Genomic DNA, 19,627 nt, shown 5'->3' on the forward strand with positions numbered 1-19,627 from the left:
TCCTCTTGTGGTTTACAGACTAATGGGTTAGGTGGACAAAAATTCTTACGATATAGCATTAAGGGCCATGGTGAAAAGGGCATTTTATCCAAATTATGGGCAGACAGAAAGCCTTGTTAGAAAACCCAATACCTAAGAGACAGCCCCTTGGGAAAGGGAAGAAAGAGAGTTGCGGGGAGGAAGAGAGAGGGACAAAGAGAGAGAGAGAAAGAAGAAAAAGGAGGAGAGGAAGAAGAGGAGAAGGAGGAGGAAGAGGAGGGAGGAGGAGGAGAGGAGGAAGAGGTGGAGGAGGAGGGAGAGGAGGAGGAAGGGGAGGAGGAGGAGGGGGAAGAAGAGGAGGTGGAAGAAGAACTAAGAGAAGAGGAAGAGGAGGAGGAAGAAGAAGACAACTAGAAGGAGGAGGAGGAGGACAGTTTTAGGAGAAGGGGAAGAAATGACACACTCAGAATCTGAATCTTTGAGCTTGAGGTTCCTATAGGAGACGTTCGGGACACAACTGGATGTTAGGGTCTGGAACTGTTGAGTTGTAGTAGTGGATAAAGCCTTGCAAAGGCAGAGCAGTGTTAGAAAGTGTGCAGAATGAGGAGAGTAGAAGACAGTGTTCAACCCTGGAGAACATCAACATTTAATAGAAACAAAAAAGCTTACAACAAATGCAAAGGAGTGGCTAGAAAGGTAGGAGGGAAACTAGGGGGAAAGAGGTTTAATAGTAGCCAAGTGAGGAGAGAATGTTGAAAGAAGAGAATGGTCAATTATACACATTACTGCTGAAAGGTTCTCTAGGGCAAGGAAGATGCAACAAGAAGGTCTTTTAGGACATTGCTTGAAAGAACTTCAGTAGAATTATAAGGACAGAAAAGCCAGGTGGCCTGTGAAAGAGGTGTGGATGGGATGTAAGGCAATAAAATCAGAGGGTGGTCCAGTGTTGATGGCACCCATTTGCTCGTTGCTGTAGACCCATTGTCTAAAGCACTTGATGACACATTGTAGGTATTCAGTAGACATTTGTTGAATAATATATATTGAATGTAGATAGGATGTTGGCTACAATGGTAAGGTCCAGGAAGTTTTATTTACTTGCTTTATTATTATTATTATTATTATATCTTAAGTTCTGGGGTACATATGCAGAACGTGCACTTTTGTTACATAGGTATACATGTGCCATGGTGGTTTGCTGGAGATACAGGAACACATTAAATGCTGAGAGGAAGAACCCATACTAAAGGAATTCCAGTTATAGGAGAGGCAGTAATTAATGAAAGAAGATCCCTAAATGGAGCAGGGAAATCTTCTTTATATGCCTAACAACGAGTAGAAGGATTTGACGGTCTGTGACAGGCAAGTCTCCTCCTGGGTCACACAATTGGGAAAATTCTGGTCATTATCCAGTAGTCTTCCTTGTCTGTTCACAGACTGAATTTGTGGATTACTCTTGTGAGTATGGGCTTTGAGCAAAGGGTGGTTCCAGGCCCATGATACCATACAGACTACCTGCCATGGGCAGGGGCACACCGTGAGTACTGCAGCAGTTTAGGGAAGCACAGTTCAAAAGAGACTTTGACAGTCTAGATGGTGCTCAACAAGAGGAGACAGACAGGTGGGGACAGGTCTGAAACAAGGAGAAAGGAGTAGATTTAGTCCCAAGTACCAGAGGACAAAGGGTGTTAACCTGTTCTCTGTCACCCCTGAGAGCTAAAAGGTGGGATTTTTCAGGGAGGAAGACTTGATTCAGCTCAACAAAGGGTTCTTAAAGTCTTGGTCTTTTCCTCTCTTTTCTTCTCACCATATAACCTCTCCCTAAGAGACCTCTCTGTCCCTGGCTTCATGACTGATGACTTCAGTTCTGGATTGGTGCATGAAGATAGGCTTAAACCCATATATCCCCACTAGACATCTCCACTTAAATGTTTCTCAGGCACCCCAAACTCAACTTGTCCAAAATAGAAGTCATCATAAATCTGAGTCAGTCTCGACTCTTCCTTGTCTCCCAATCCCAGGATCCAGTTCATGATCAAGTCAACTTTTCTTCATCCCACTGCCACCAGCTTGGTCCCAGCTACCGTTGTGACCTGGCTGGATACTGTCAATAGCCCCCTCATGGATCTGACTACATCTGCTCTTGCTCCCTTACAATCTATTCTCCTTAGAGAAGCCAGACAGATCTTTAAACAATACAAATATGATGACTTTCCTGATTAAAACCCTCCAATGGCTTCCTGGTTGGTTTTAAGAAAAGAACAAATAGAGTCTTTGTTTCAGAGGGTCTAAAATGTACCACTTGATTGGGTGCCTGGCTCCTTCTTCAATTCCACCTCCCTGACTCTCTGCCCTCAAGCTACCTGGTCTTGTTGTACCTTGAATCTGTCACCTATACCTTCTTGCTTCAGGGACCTTCACACCCTCTCTTCCTTCCAGCCCCACCCTCCAGGCCCCTGTCCACCTTCTTTGAGGTGATCCCTCATTCTTCAGGACTCCTTCCTGCAGAACTCATCTCACCTGTTCCATCCTAGAAAGCCCTCCTCTCCCCCAAGCCAACACACATCTCCTAACCTGCCTGGTGACAACCAGCCCTTCTTTCCTTCATCGTACATATCCAAGCGGCTATTAAATAAGTCTATTCTAGGCTGTTTAATGTCTGCCTTTCTCACTGGACTATGGGTTCTGTGAGGGCAAAGTCTTGTTCTTCTCAGTCCCCATGACATGTCCAGGGCCATAGGAGTAACTGGATAAATGTGATTTAATAAAAGAGTAACATTAAAGCTGCATAGCAAAGGAATGAGTATCCTGTCACTAGAGATACACAAGAAGTGGGGGTTGATCAGGGATGTTGCCAATGAACCCCTTCCATGTACAACATCTAACATAGAAGTGCCAAACAAACCACCTTTCCAGGAAAGAAGTCATCCCTGATAGCAGCATTTTCTCCTCCTGTGTCCTACCCCACTGCAGGCAAAGCAAGAACAGGTTACCTTCCCCAGTGAGCGTGATTCTGGAGCCAGGCGTTGGGGTTGGCTTCTAGTCCATGCATCACCGTGTCCCCATAGTCCATAAAGGGCTTGTTAAGCCTGCAGGAGAGAGTGCATAAACAGTTTCCAAGAGATAGTTTAGCCTAAACTCACATGGTCAAAAGTCAGGAGACACAGAACAAGGCAGGAAACAGCTAAAGAGCAGAAAGAACACAGGGGCAGAGACCTCGGGCTTTGACACTCAGCAGTAATTCCTCAGTGGCTTGTTTTCCTTACCTGTTAAATGAGGTGGAGACTACACAGCAAGAGTCTAATGCACGCCTTGCACGGGGACGGTAGTTTTCATATCCATGATCCCATTGGATTCTCATGACCATTCTCTGCATAGTTTATGCACAATTTCCAGAGGAGCCAACCAGATAAGCACAATAGCCTGACTGAGATCTCCTAAGGAGCCATGCAGAAGAGCCTCACCTGAGCTCCCTGCCCCTGAATGCTCTTCACTCTTTCTTGGCCTTATTGGAGAAAACTAAGAAGTAAATTTCTATTATGCATAGGGTGTTTCTGGGCTATCCCTGAGAACCATGCACCAAAGGAATTGACACAAGGAGGCTGTTTTCCTCACCTCTTACAGAAGCGCTGGGCACACTTGACCAGGATGTGCATACAGTGGCAGGCGATGAAGCCCATCACCAGCAGACTGAGTGGGCCCATCTGGAGGAAGGGGAGGCAAGGGGCGAGGGAGGAGAGAAGAGAATGCATTTATGAAGAATACTGCAAGGTGGGCTTGGTAGTGCTGATATCATGCAGAACTCAAAGAACTCTCTAGCAAACTGGGTTTAAAGCCCTTTTGTAGCAGCAACAGCTATTCTTTCAAATATGACCTCAAGTAATATTCCAATAAAGCACATAAAGCAATTACAATGGGGTATACTGATGGGAGTAGGGGGACACAGAATCCTGACCATGTGTGCCCTTTGTGGCCCCTGAAACATCCCCAAGGGGACCTGGTGTTCTATAGAGCATACTTGGAAAACTGGGCATAGTCCAATCCTTGCATTCTACAGGGGAGGAAACTAAGGCCCATAGAGCAGGCAAATGACTTACCAAAGGTACTAAAGTCTGTGGCAGAGCCGGAACTCAAACCCAGGCTAGATGTCTAGACCCTAACCCCGCACCAAGCTGCGTCCCAGAAAGACTGCTCACCACAGGTTGCTAAACCGCTAGAGCCTCTCCTCTTACTTCCCTTCCGCAAATGACCATAAAGCCCCCACATGTGGCGCCTCTCTTACCAGGATGCCCGCGTTCTTCACAGCGAGGGGTAGTCCCAGGATCCCTGTGCCCATGTTGCCTTTCACCAGGTGAATCAAGGTCTGGAACACTCTAAAGGAGAGGAAGGAGATGTGAAGTATGGGTGTGTGGAGGTGAGAAGATCCAGCAGTGATTCCCTTGCAGCATACCATAGCCATCTCTCAGTCCATGAGTCCTTGCCTGGCACATCTGGGTCTCCTGTAGGGTTACCAACCATCCCAGTTTGCCCAGAACTGTCCTGGTTTTAGCAGCTAACACTCAATATATGCTGCAACACTTACTATATGAGACACTGTGCTAGGTGCTTTAAATCAGTATTATCTCATTTAATCTTCTTGTCAAGGCTCTGACAAAGATACGATTATCATCTTGCAGGTGAAGAAACTGAGGCACAGAGATTTGTTAATGACTTATCCAGGATATATTGGGGAGCCAAGATTTAACACAGTGCTGCTTCAGAGTCCCTGTTCTTCACCCCTACTTCTGCTGAGCTGCCTCCCAGAGATAAACTCAGACAGCGTAAGTAAAGAAACAACCTCATTTCATAACTGAGGAAATGGAGGCTCAGAGAGGGGCAGAAACTAGCTCAATGTCATAAAACTAGTAGTAGAGACAGGCTTGAACGCAGAGAAAAGGGGAAAGGGCAGGCAGAAACAAAAAATCATTGTGACTTCTGAATAAACAGGTCGGATGACTGGGTCCCCAGATGAGGTCTGGCGGGGCATAACCATTCAGGGATTGGGCTCCAGAGGGATTTCTTTTCTCAGCCCAGGGCACCAAGGCTGGAGAGTGCACACCTCCCCTCCCCCAAACAAAAACTCAGACCCTTCCTTTAAGACAAATGTGAAGGTTTGCCCGGAGGACAAAGTCTAAACCATCAGGAGAAAAAATGTTCCAGGGAGGCACTCTATCTATTAGCGGAATTACAAAACAACCTATTTCTACACGTTTTTGTACCTGTACCAGGTTAAGTCAAGGCGAGCATGGGGTTTACACGTGCAACTTTAGAAACCGTGGAAATTCCCCATGAGAACCTTCTGGTTAGGAGACTTATTCTTTGTAAAACAACAGAGGTACTCGGAAAGGAGCCCGGTCTCTGGGATTTGACAAACCAGGGATTAAACCTCAAGGCCACGACTTAACTAGCTGTGTCATCTTGGGCAACGTGTTCAACTTTGTTGACCCTCTGTAAATGTCAGGAGTGATGCTATTTTTAAAAGATGCTATTTTAAAAGAATCTATGGGCAGAGGCTCAGGAAGCTTCATATTGAAGCTGTAAACCCTCTAGCTTCCTGAGCCTCTGTACATAGATTTCATCAAGGGTTAAAGAGAACAATCGAGGGAGAAAGGGGGTGGAGAGTCCCTGCATGCCTTTCTCCCTGTGGGTGTCCACATCGCTGACCGAGCACTACACCCTACTCGCCAGGCCAGCAATGGGCTTGTTTTGCAACTAGGAAAGGGTCAGCGGGTTACTTTGGAAATTTCTAACTAAAGTACTTAGGAAATCAGAATTTAACTTTGGGCCACTCAACCAACTTGAAAACATAGTGCGGTAAGTCATGCAAAGCACCAAACTGGGAGTTGGGAGACATGGGCTCCAACTCTAACTCCTTTCTTTTTGGTCACCTTGGACTGTCATCTTATTCACAGCAGCCAACACTTACAGACACTGTGTCTGGGGTATTTATGCTCAAATCTCCCAGGAGGAGAGAACTATCATTGACAGAGGAGAAACTGGACACAAAGAAGTTCCAGCATTTGCTCTAGCTGGTAAGCAGCTAAGTGGGAATTCGAGCCTGGGTGAGCCAACCCCATCGTTGCCACGCTTACTCAGCCCGTTATTTGGCTTCTCCCCAAGCCACGTGTCTCCCTTTAGCTCTCACTTGCTTTATTCCTTTGATCCTTAAGTTGCTGAAATTGCCATCAAACCTTGTATCAGTTCAGGACACAAGAGACAGGTGGTTCCCTCAAGGCCTCTGACTGAGAAATGCCTCTGCTTAGCAGTGGCTGGCCCCAACTTACAGACAGCACACTCTCAGGGTCACTAATACTTAGCAACTTCCAGGACTAGCCCTGGGGCGACAGCACGGGCAGCAGGGCCAGTCACTGTGTCCATCCCTAAATTGTCCTGCTGGATGGCTGTGGGGAGGGGCTTTGCCTGCCCCTTACAGTCCCTCCCTGCAGTGCACCCCCGAGAAACACATCCTCCGATTTTGTTTCCATGCACCCTCCTTTAGTTCACACTGCCACCTGTTTTGCATGTCAGAAAACCGGAACTTAGAAAAGGAGCAGAGAAACCACTTGAACTCAGGCCTTCTGATTCTCTGTCCAGTGCTCTTTCTACTATCTAGTGGTGCAAAAACTTTCTTCTTAAAGCAGCAGAACCTCTTCACTACCACACACCACACCTTTTGTTCCTAAGTAAACTAGCAAGTCTGGTTGGGTGGTGGGGTCAGATGTGGGGAAGGGAGCTGCAGCCCTGTAGCTTGGCTTCCCTCTTTTTTTATGTTTTGGAAGCCTTGTGAATAACCCCCACTCCCCACTCCCTGGAAAGTGGAAAAAACTAGAACTTTCCACAAAGTGTGTTTTTTAGAGTCATCTATGCTTCTCAGTTGAAGTAGAGGCCAGGCTTACTGCAGGAAGGAGGCAGGGAGGAGGAAATACTTAGTGGTCAGTGAGGCCACTGTGGTTTTAAGCTCAGGACTCACCTTCTCCTCCAAGTAGTTAGGGATTCTACCTCTATCCCCAATCTTAACATCGCTGGCCAGGAACAAAAATGTGGCTTTAGGGCCAGCACTGAATTCTAGCCCTTATCCTGCCAATGACTCAGTATGTGGTCCAGGGTAATTGAGCCTCAGTTTCCCCACCTGTGCCTGTTGGGGTCTGGATCACTATGTCCCTGAGGGCTTTTCTGACAGCCTTTACTTCTGCCTCAGCTTGACTCAGCTCATGACTGCACCTTTTGCAACCTTGGTTTCTCATCTGCACAATGGGTTGAGGTTCAGACACACCCACCTCAGGGTTTTTGCCAATGCAAGCTTCAGGCTAGAAAGCAGAAATAGGGATGGCAGAAAACAGCACTCACGTTATGCCCTTGGTCTTCTTCAAGCCTGCTGACTCTGAAGGACTTTCATCCAAGAATGTAGAGTCCTTGTTCTCCAACTTCTTGGCACTTTCAGGAGGCGACATAAGGTCCAATTTGATGGCAACGGCTCCCTGGGGACCCTCAGTACTTTTTGTCACAGACATGACTGCTTAAGAAACGAGGAGCTCAGGGTGACAAAGAGGTCTGCTCTGGAAGGAGGGAAGCAGGAAGGTGTCTAGTGTAGATGTACACCCCAGCACAGTGGTGTGTGCCCGGGCTGGCTCTGGCCAAGCTGGAACGAGGCCCCGCCCACCTCCCTGGAGGGCACCTCTTCCTGCCTGGAGAAGCCAGTGGACGAGGACTCCTGGGAAGAGGAGGAGAGGAAGGAGGGATTTGGAAAAGGCATCACCCATTCGTATTGGTATTACTTAATAATAATCATAATGATAACAACTATTATACTGATAATTTTAATAGCAAATATCTATTAAGCCCTGTACTAAGGGATAAGCAATCCTCTAAGTGTTTTATCTACATTTTCTCATTTAACCCTATCAATTAAGTAAGGAGAAAACTGAGGTTTCTTGAAGTAAAGGAATCTGCCCGAGGTCAGATAGCTAGAAAGTGACAGAGTTGGAACCTAGCCCAATTTGTCAAGGTTTTCAACCAGTAACCTATTTCTGTCTCCAAGAAAATACCTACAAATCCCTCTCCTTTTATTCATCTCAGGGTAGAGGTTTCCATATCTCACTGGCTCCACAGTCTGCTGTAAGACATCCCTTGTTGCAGCACCCCATTCTTAAATTGGAACAAAAAAGGGACAGTCACTCAGTCATCTCTAATTAATTCTTAGCTTTTGTGAGGCTCCATGGAGTGAGTAAAGAGTGTTCTTCTGGAAACGGGGAAGAGGCTGAGATTGTATGACTCCCAGCCACAGTTTGCTGGGCAAGATACTGGCGCCAGGAGGTGGTGAGATTTGTCTAAGGTCACACATGAAATCCAGGATAGAACTCTGCAGCTAAAGACGGTCTTGGGCGTTTCTCTAGTATCCCACTCTCTGTCATTATCTCTGCTTCAGTGCAGATGAACAGGCCAAAATTTCCTCCTCCCTCAAAATTACAGCTTTTGACTCAAGCCATACCACTCTCTCCTCCATCATCTCATCCCCAAAACTAACATTTCTTAAGGGCTTATTACATGCCACGAGCTTTGCTTAGCTAATGTCACTGCTAACTGGTAGCATCCAAGACAGATTTGTCAGGCCCCTCCCTTACATGGGGCTCTTTCCAAGGTCCTGTATGCAATTTTGAATGGACAATTTTGTATTGCTTTTTTCTTAAAGAGGTCCTCCTTACCACTACTTTCCCCTTCTCCATGGGATAAGCTTCAAGCTCCACAAAGCCTGGCTACTTCTGTGGGTTAGCTTTGTTAGTTTGTTTTTACAGATGTGGAAATTGAGGCTCAGAGAGGAAAAGAATAACTTGCTGGAGGTCACAGCTGGAACTCGGTAAATCCGAACTCCCCGCTAGCCAGGTTTTTTTTTGGTTGTTGTTGTTTGTTTTTTGTTTTGTTTTGTTTTGTTTGTTTGTTTTTTCTGAAGCCTGCAGCTTTGACCACAGCACTGTCTCCTTTGTTTTAATGCTGGCCCCACCCTGCAAGCTTCTTGTCCTGAATCAACTGAAACACTTGCTGTGATTTGAGAAGTGTTATTCCCTTGTCTGGCACCATTACATGGCAGTATTGCTGGTCTGTGAAGTAGCAGGCTGCATCCTGTGACCTGCTCGTTTACAGCCTGAGATTCCACAATTTAAATTTGTAATCTCAGATTTGATGTCGCAGGTGGAGCTCTGTGTTCCTGCTCGAGCAAGGTCAGTAATAAGATTGTTGAGGAGCTTGCTATGTTTAGATATGAGCTAGTTCTTGCCTTCCTCTCCAGGTTGTGAGAAGAACTCTGAATTATCTTCAGGCCTTTTGGAAAGGGGTGGCTGGAATATCAGTGTTTGGCCAGAGCTCTTCCCAGGCATCGTCAGTGAAAAAAAAGCTTGTAGGGTGGGGCTCCACACCCCAACTCATTGCACCACATGTTAGCAGGCAGGAGGTCTTCTCCCAGGGTGGGGATGTCCAAAATAAGCCCTTCCAACACGAGTGGCCCAGGCATCCGAAGCCCTGGGTTCCGCTATGGCTCTAACTATGAAGCTGTGGCAACCCTTGAAAAGATATTATTCCCCTTCAAACTCCAGTGTCCCCTTTGCAAGATGGATACTAGATTGTAGATGACTTCCAAAGGCATGAGAACCCCAAGGGCTTGGATGGGGTGTTTGGTAACGCTGAGATGCAGGCCAGCTTTTCTTGGGTGGGGCAGGCAACTGGTGAAAAGACAGCCTGCCCACTAGACATCTCCAAAAAGGGTGGAGCAAATGGGATGTAAATAATGATAATAATATCCTATGATCCTTTATAGTAAACACAGAGCCTTGTTCCTTTCATGGCTTATGGCACTTTTGAAACGTGGTGTGTATCAAAGCATCTGAAGAGATAATAAAGAACAGACTCAGACTTGTTGAAGTAGGATAGAATCTGTGCCATGATATTTTTGCCAAGGTCATCAGGTGATTCTGATACTAGCTGAAGTCTGAGTCCACTGTTCTATGGAGTGGGAATAATTGCTTCCTTTTTAATAGATTAGAGAACCAAGGCAGAGAGCTGGGAAATATTTGCCTGAGGTTGTATAATCTGGTAGAAATGATCACTAGTACTCCTTTGGGCTAAAAGTCAGAGACTTCAGAGACAAAATGAAACCCCTTCCCGGATCAAAATTCATCACCCTATCCTCACCACCACCCCCACCCCCACCCCCCCCACCCCCACCCCCACCCCCACCCCCACCCCCACCCCCCGGCCCCGGGTACCTCCTCATAGTCTGTGGCTGATGACTGTGACTCCTCCTACCCCCATCTAAATAATAATGATAATAGCGACTCACATGTATTGAGTCTATTCTATGTGCCAAGCTCTAGATGAGGTGTGTTACATGAGGTAGGCACTATGATTACGCCCATTTTACAGATGAGGAAACTGAGGCTCAGAGGGGTTACCTCCCTTGCCTAAGGTGACCCAGTTAGTACTAGAGGCAGAGCTTTGATTGGATTCCAGGCCTCTTGGCATGTGCCTCTGAAGCTGCAGTTGAGTTATCTCTGTGTTCCTCTGCTATGACTAGGGCGTAGTAGGAACTCTGAAATAGTTGAAAACCCTTTCCTGCGCATACTTTATGCCATTCAAGACTGGGACTTCATGCATCAATCAAATTTCTAAATAAATGTTAGGGACTGATATAGATGGGCAAATTCTCATTTCTCTCCATTAAAAACCTTTAAAATATCACCATAAAAAAAAAAGAATATTTCAACCCCTAAAGCTGGAAGAACATAATATCAGGATAAAGGATAATGGGTTTTTTTTGTGTTTTTTTTGAAACAGAGTCTCACTCCATTGCCCAGGCTGGAGTGCAATGGTGTGATATTGGCTCACTGCAACCTCCACCTCCCAAGCTCAAGTGATCCTCCCACCTCAGCCTCCCAAGTAGCCAGGACTACAGGTGCATGACACCATGCCTAATTTTTATATTTTTTGTAGTGATGGGGTTTTGCCATGTTGCCCAGGCTGGTCTTGAATTCCTGAGCCCGCCTTGGCCTCCCAAAGTGCTGGGATTAAAGGACAATGTTTTTAATGCTAACAATACTGCTCCCTTTCTGATGGCCACCACTCTGTGCTTTGGTGTTTCTCAACTGTAAAATACTAATGAGTGTGTCTTTAGGCAGGCGTGAGGATTACATGAGAAAATAAACAAGTACAGTGCCTGAGTCACAGTCAGTGCCCAGAGAGGAGAACCATTTTTATGATATCATTTTATTGTTGGAGGGAACTTGCAAGGTCATTTTGTTGACTCATACTGTTTCACCGATTGGGAAACTGAGGCCCAGATAGGAGAAGGAACACAGTGAGTGAACAGGGATACAGTGGTGAGATAGGGACTTTAACCCAGCCCAGGTCTTTTGATTTCCAAGCTCTGTTGCAGTGAGACGAGATCGCACCACTGCGCTCCAGCCTGGGCAAAAAGAGTGAAACTCTGTCTCAAAAAAAAAAAAAGCTATTCCTCAGAACCCCTAAGTGGCCTAATCACATATTCATGTGTGTAGGTATAGGCTCTGACACATTTCTAGTTTCTGAACTTGCTGGGGAGAGTGAATTGGGGATGAGGAGCGGTCAGTGGCATCAGCAAGTGGCTTCTTCTGGTGAATGGGAATGGGGTCTCTCACTTGTTGCAGGTGTCAACTCTTCTCTTATGACCCAACTGAGTTTCATTTATCTGTTTCTTTTTTCAGCAAAAGCTAATAATGATGATAACAGTTATCATCATCATCATCATACTGTAACGAGAGCTACCATTTATTAAGCATTTTATGTTATACAGTATTCAGAGCAATCCTTCATCCTCACCACCTCCATTCTCATCCAAGCCAGCATCATCCCTCACTTGGAAAACTAGCTTCCTAACTAGTTTCCTGGCCTCTCCACTTCCCTGTTTAAAATCTTATTTCCTCACAATAGCAAATGATGATGCAACTCCCCTTCCTGAAACCTCCTCCTGCTCCAAATTGACCTGAGAACATATCAGTATTCCTCACCACAACCCACAAGGTCCTGCATGATCCAGCTGCTGCCTCTCTCCCAACTCACCTTGTTCATGTCTCTCCCTAGAACACTATGCTTCAGTCACATGGACCTTTTTTCCTGCATTAAATTTTGTCCTTTCCCTCCTTGGATACTGCATTTGCTGCTCTCTGTGCCTGCACTTTTTATCCTCTGCTTTTTGTTATGCTAGTCTTAGGTCAAGATTTTTCTGCTCCAACAACCTCCCTTGACAACTCTATCTAAAGGAGGACCCTCTGCTTGACTAGTTATTCTCAGTCATACCCCTGCTTTTTTTCATGTTGCTTCTCACAATTTGTAATTATCTTGATTATGTGTGTGTATCCCCATTGTTGTTTATCTCCTCCCACTAGAATTTAAGCTCCATGAAAGTGGGAAGTACTTGGTCACCTTCCCAGTTCTTAGGCCTGGCTCATGGTAGGCTCTCAAAAAATATTCAATGAATGAATGTGTTATTGCTCCCATTTGACAGATGTGGAGTAAGCCTCAGAGGTCCTTTCTTTTGCCTGTGTTGGTTTCCTATGGCTGCTCTAACAAATTGCCACAAACTTAGTGCCATAAAACAACACACAAATTTGTTCTTACAGTTCTGAAGGCCAGAAGCCCTAAATCAGTTTCAATGAGCCAAAGTAAACATGCCAGCAGGGCTATGCTTCCTCCAAAGGCTATGAAGGAAAATCTGTTTCCTTTGTTGTTGTTCTTCTTCCTAGCTTCTAGAGCATTCTGCACATCCGTTGGCTCGTGGCTCCTTCCCTGATATTCCCATAGTGTCTTCTCTCTCTGACTCTGCTTCTATCCCATGGGCTTCTTATCTCTTGTCTGTAGTCAAATCTCCCTTTGTTTTCCTCCTATAAAGATACTTGAGATTAAACATAAGGATAATCCAGGATAAACCTCCCATCTCAAGATCCCTAACTCAATCACATCTGCAAAGGGTATGATTTAAACCCAGCAAGGGCTGTCCAGATTCTTCTTGGCCTCTCTATGCAGCATTCCTTACTTCAGGGTATGGGGCTAGACCCCCTCTGGAATAAGGGTCTTATGACCCACAATCAAATTAGAGTCCTGCCTTGGGCAGGTGAAAGGAGGGGAGGAGAAAGCTAGAGAAAAAGAGATTCTCTTTGCTTTTACAAGGGCTATGGGAATTATGAGCCAGGAACCATGGATGAAAACATATGTGTTGAAAACCATGAATGAAAACATATATATGTACGTGTGTGTGCATATGTGTGTATATATATAATATAGATATAGATATCATAGACTCCTAGTACTTAGTTAGAGGCATAACAGTCCCTTCATTCTACAAATTGTGAAACTGAGGCCCAGAGAGGAGAAGTGAGCACACACAAAGATACTATGTTTAGGACAGAACCAGGCATAGCATCTAAAATATGGTTCCCAGTTTAGAGATTGTCTACCAAAACCTAATGTTGTCTTTAAAAATAAGTGATAGACTATTCTTTTAGAGCAGTCTTAGGTTCACAGCAAAATTGAGCCAAAGGAGCAGAGAGTTCCCATATACCCCCGGCCCCACGCATTCACAGCATCCCCTACTATTGACATCCAGCAACGGAGTGAGACATTTGTTACATCAGTGAACCTACACTGACACACCATTATCACCCAGAATTTACTTTGGGGTTCATTCTTGGTGGGGTGCATTCTGTGGGTTTGGACAGGTGTCTAATGGCGTGTATCTACCATGAGTATCATGGAGTCATTTCACTGCCCTAACCTAAAAATCTTCTGTGCTCTACCTGTTCATCTCTCCCTGTTTTCTAACTCCTGGCAACTACTGATATTTTCACTGTCTCCATAGTTTTGCCTTTTCCAGAATGTCATACAGCTAGAAACATACAGACCATAGCCTTACAGATTGTCTTCTTTCACTTAGTAATATGCATTTAAGTTTTCTCCATGTTTTTTTATGTCTTGGTAGCTCATTTCCTTTTAATGCTGAATAATATTCCATTCTTTGAATTTACCACAGTTTATTTATCCATTCACCTACTGAAAGACATCTTGGTTGCTCCCAAGTTTTTGCAATTATAAATAAAGCTACTATCTGCCGGGTGCAGTGGCTCAGGCCTATAATCCCAGCACTTTGGAAGGCTGAGGAGGGTGGATCACTTGAGGTCAGGAGTTCAAGACCAGCCTGGCCAACATGGTGAAACCCTGTCTCTACTAAATATACAAAAATTAGCCAGGCGTGGTGGTGCACACCTGTAATCCCAGTTACTCTGGAGGCTGAGGCAGGAGAATCACGTGAACCTGGGAGGTGGAGGGTGCAGTGAGCCAAGATCGCACCACTGCACTCCAGCCTGGGCAACAGAACAAGATTCTGTCTCAAATAAACAAAGAAACAAACAAATTAAGCTACTATAAATATCTTTGTGGATATTTTGGATTGGCATGCGTTTTTAATTCATTTGGATAAATATTGACTTTGTCATTTTATCAGATCAGTGCAGAACAGCCACCCTTGAGGAGATTTTCTTCTACCAAGATAATATCTGCACTTCAGCCAAGTCTTTGTACTCTCTGTGTTTCATGCATGCACAATGAGCTAAAATGATTTTAGAGGCACAGAGTCCAACCTCCTCATTTTATAGATGGGGAAACTGAAGCACACAATTTGACCCTGCCCTGTCCCTGGGGCCCTGTCCCTCAGCGGGGTTAGGGGTCATTTGGATTAGATTCTGCTTTGATAGGGGGACAGAAAGGACAGACAGTTTCATGCCCACTCTCCATTTTGCCTGTTAGCTCCAGGAATAGTCTTGGCACTAACTCCTGTTGTCTAGATTGGGACCCCTGCACATGCACATACCTGAACCAATCATTGTGACCCTAGTGGTCAGCCCCTGGATTGGAGGCAGAGTCAGCCTCACCAGAACTATATATATGGGGGGTGGCAGAAGTGGTTTTCCAAAGGAAAATCAGAGAATAATTACCAGAAAAAAGGAGGCTAGATGCTGGGCAGCAGAGCAGATGTTCACCATAGAGGGGAAATACAACTTGAACATTAAGAGCTATAATGCAAGGGAGACCATGGTAAGTCCTCCCTACTGACCGAGGAAAAACACATTAAAATGACAACAATGAACTGTAACCAGCAAAAAGTCTGGCTGCTCGCTGCTTATAGAAAGAAACATGAGTGAGGTGTAATAAAAAGAGAGTGAGATTTTATTATCCATGCGAGCAAGGGGCAGAGTGGGTGGAATTCTTTCCAAAATTTTTTACTCTTCAATTTGTGGAGGGAACACAGGAGTTTTTCAAGAGAGGGTTTGGAATGGCACAAGGCGCGGGAGCATACAATGGGAAAAGAAAAAGAATGCAGGAAAGAAAGCATTCTGAGGCTGCTTGAAACTGCAGGGGAAAGGGGAAAGAAAAAATACCTTTAAATGGAGGGTTGATGCCAGGCTATTCGGTTACAATGCCACAATATGACATACTACTGGAAGTGAATTTGGTAATATCTATAAAAATTTGAAAAAGTGCATTCCTTTTAACTCTGCAATTTCAATTCTAATAATCTCTTCTAGAAATGCTCACACACGTTTACCCCAGGGTGTTTACTGCAGCATTATCTGTAATAGCAAAAAATGGAGACAACGTGCGTGTACCACAGGAGGATAATTGTTCATAAATTATCCTAATTCTATTGAGTGGAATATTGCCATGGCTGTTAAAAAGACTCAAGCATATCTGTATATACTGATGTGGAGGGAGATTTAGGATATATTACTGTGAAATATGAAATGTTCATCACACTAAGTACAATATGAACCCATTTTTCAAAAAACAAATGGAATCAATTTATTTTTGAGAAAAGCATAAAACCGCATACATCTCCAACTGCAAGAACCCAAACATACAAAATACACATGCATACACGTCTTGTATACACATGGTTGTATATGCTTGAGAAAGATCTGGAAGGATTCACAGTAGTTCCTCCTGCAGTGTGAGAATATAAGGGGACACTTAGGGGTGAAGCAGATGTGGGAATTTTGTATTTTAATTCCAATGTTTTTGATTTTAAAGGCATATTTAAAAATTAATATTAATGTGCTATTTTGTAACAAAATTAAAATTTTACAAAGGATATGTTAAGAATACAGGAGGATCGCAGAACTTTGGGAGGCTGAGGTGGGTGGATCACCTGAGGTCAGGTGTTCAAGCCCAGTCTGGTCAACATGGAGAAACCCCATCTCCACTAAAAATACAAAAACTAGCTGGGCATGGTGGCTCACACCTGTAATCCCAGCTAACTGGGAGGCTGAGGCAGGAGAATCGCTTGAACCTGGGGGGTAGGGTTGCAGTGAGCTGAGATCACGCCACTGCACTCCAGCCTGGGCAACAGAGCAAGGCTCCGTCTCACAAAAAAAAAAAAGAATACACGAAGACCTGTTAAAGTGCTAGAAGAAAAGTGCTACGAGACAGATGAGGCGTATATCTGTTACTCACACCTCCTCCGAGCTGGGGCCAGCAAACTCTAGGAGGAGAGGGGCTGTCATCTTTGTGTTCCCTTTCATCCTTAGGAACTACGTGTGTTGGGGGTATAGTAGGTCTCTTTGGTGGCTGAATCTTCTCCCTGCAATGCCCTTCAGGCACTGGCTCTCCTCCTGAATTTTTGCAAGAGGAAATTCAACATTGAAGTCCAGTTTCAAGTACCCCCCTCTCATCCACTTACTCAAAGACAAAGAAGGAATCAGTTCAAAAAATCCCTCCACATTAAAGTTTACCTCTGGGCATTCAGTTGTGGTCAGCCCCTCTTCTAGGCCATAGTTCTCTGCCATAAATTCAGTGAAGAACATGCTACACAACTGGGGGCAATTTTCTCTCTCAAATTTAACTTCGGACCTAACATTTCCCTTCAACCTGCTCACGATTTCCTGTGCAATTCCTTATTGTGGATCAATAAGGAAGAAAAAAATAGGAAGCTAGATGGGGGCAAGGGAATGAAGCCAGGTAGCTGATGATAATATTCACACAAGCAGGGTGCTCCCATAGGTAGAGGACTATGCAGGTCCCCAAGCACTTGACCCATCCAGAATCTCATTGATGTTAGCAAATCTAGGAGGAAGAAGGGTAGGAATTATAGTCCCCATGTTACAGATAAGGCACTCGAAGTTCATCGGTTTAGTGATGCCCATGTGTAGTGGTAGACAACTGGAAAATCTTCATTTCCTAGATTTCTGACCCCCATTCACAAAGCCACAAAAAGCCTTTCCCTGGATCACAGCCGGAACCTCACTTAAGCCACAGGCCCACATAGCTAAGGGCTTTAGCGGTGGTTGTGTGATAATAGGTGGTAGGTAGTGAGAGAAAGGTGGTTGGCTGCCAGTATCAGCATGACAAAACCCATCATTGTTCTTGGCACTAAAAGGAGCACTAGCCAGTTTGGGTGGTTCTTCTGTCAAGGGAGAGATGGAGCTTCCATTGCTGTTTTTGGAGAGTAGGAGATTTTGTGGACTTTTACTTCCTTACAAGCTGAATGATAGGCCTTTTGGGCCAAGTATTAATACTAATCTTATCTGATTTATCTCTTCTTTTGAAATAACCTAAAGCAGGGGTTAGTAAACTATGGCCTATTGGCCAAATCTATCCTGACACCTGTTTTTAGAAAAAAGGTTTTATTGGAACTCAGGATGCCCATTCATTTACGTATTGTTTAAATCTGCCTTCATGCTACATTGGCATAGTTGAGTAGTTGTGACAGAAACCATACAGACCACAAAGGTTAAAATATTTACCATCTGGCTCTGTGTAGAAAAAGCTTGCCAACCTCTGACTTAAGTCAACATATATTTTCTGAGCATGAACTCTGTGCCTTCTTGCTCTTTTACTTCCAGAAATCTGCTGGTATTCTACACGATTAAAACCTAAATCTTGTGGCATCTGTTAAAAGAAAACCTATAGACAGATAAGATTTAACAGTGTTTAATTGAGCAAAGAATGATTCATGAATTAGGCAACCCCAAGACCAGAATAGGTTCAGAGAGCTCCAGGCTGCATTGTGGTCAGAGAACTTTTATGGACATAAAACGGAAGTGAAGGACAGAGAGAACTTGATTGGTTAAGGCTCAGCATTTGCCCTATTTGACCACGGTCTGCTCAGTTGGCTGCCTGTGATTGACTGACTAGGCAGCTGTGATTGGCTGAGACTCAGCTATTTGTTACAAAAAAGTATACCCTTATATTTGGTTTTCAGTTAGTTTGCATACTAAGTTAGGTTGCAGTGTCTTATGCAAAGACCCAAGTAGGGAGACAGCCTCAGGCCAGATTTAGTTTAACTTTTTTTCTTTTCTGTTTTTTTTTTGTTGTTGTTGAGACAGGGTCCTATTCTGTCACCCAGGTTGTAGTGCATTGGTGATCCTCACTCACTGTAGCCTTGAACTCCTGGGCTCAAGAGATCCTCCTGCTTCAGCATCCCAAGTATCTGAAACTACAGGCTTGCACTACTGTGGCCAGCTAATTTTTGTAGAGATGGGATCTTGCTATGTTACTCAGGCTGGTCTTGACTCCTGGCCTCCTCCTGCCTCAGCCTTCCAAATGCTAGGATTACAGGTTTAGTTTAATTTAACACTTCTCATCTGGTGCTTGTTGTACGTGTTTCCTGATAAATTTTTCTATCCCCAATTACTCAACATTACTGACTGGAGAAGTGGTTCTCAAACTTCAGTGGGCACGACAACCACCTGGGAAGCTGGTTAAAGTGTTGATTCTCAAGTCCCACCCCGGAGTGTTGATTTAGGAATCTACATTTTTATAAGTGCCTCAGTGATTCGAATGACATCATGTAAGAGATCATGTATGGTGAATTACTGAATCCTAAAGCTATAAAACAGACATATTGGCCCAATGATCTTTCTACACAGAGAAATAGCAAACTGTTTGAACCATCATTTCTTTGGCTCCTAATACATCCATGCCTTCCAGAGTCAGCTAACTTTCAAACAACATCCACAAATGTTTTAGAAATCTCCTGGCTACCCCCACTCAACCTATATCTCTAATGAATCTCTCCTGATACAACATCGAATTGCAAGAAAAACATAAGCTTATAGTTAGAAACTTTTCAGAGCAATTTCTGGAGGAGGCATATTTTTTCTTCTCTCTTTCTCTTCTAGTCTAATTCTCCTAAAAGACTTTCAGCTAGCAAATAAGAGGCTAAGAGGGGACATTCCATTATTTAAATAGCCTTATTATTATAATTTGCATGCCATAAAATTCACCCACTGCAAGTGTGCAATTAAATGACTTCAGTAAATTTATAATTGTGCAATCACCACCACGAGCCAGTTTTGAACATTTCAATCACACCTAATAGTCTCCTCCTGCCCATTTGCTATCCCCAGTCATGCCACCCTACCAGCCCTAGGGAGCAACTGATGTGCTCTTTGCCTCTATAAATTTGCCTTTTTTAGACATTTCATATAAATGAATTCACACAACATGTGGTTGTTTGCATTTGGCTTCTTTCATTTAGCATAATGTTTTTGAGTTCGTCCATGCTGTAGAATGTTTTGAGGTTCATCCATGCTGT

General features: G+C 44.4%; 1 protein-coding gene across 1 annotated transcript in view; it reads right to left on the minus strand.

Moving 5' to 3' along the window:
- Positions 1-7,529, minus strand: part of SLC36A2 (solute carrier family 36 member 2) — a 35,568-nt gene extending 28,039 nt beyond the window's left edge. The window contains exons 1-4 of the mRNA XM_003828992.4: positions 7,366-7,529; positions 4,262-4,352; positions 3,595-3,683; positions 2,973-3,068 (exon numbers count right to left, since the gene is read on the minus strand). Of these exons, the coding sequence (XP_003829040.1) occupies positions 2,973-3,068; positions 3,595-3,683; positions 4,262-4,352; positions 7,366-7,529 (440 nt within the window). The remainder of the gene's footprint in view (positions 1-2,972; positions 3,069-3,594; positions 3,684-4,261; positions 4,353-7,365) is intronic.
- Between the last annotated feature and the right edge of the window lie 12,098 nt (positions 7,530-19,627).

This window comes from Pan paniscus, chromosome 4 (assembly GCF_029289425.2).
Source record: "Pan paniscus chromosome 4, NHGRI_mPanPan1-v2.0_pri, whole genome shotgun sequence".
Classification (NCBI taxonomy): domain Eukaryota; kingdom Metazoa; phylum Chordata; class Mammalia; order Primates; family Hominidae; genus Pan; species Pan paniscus.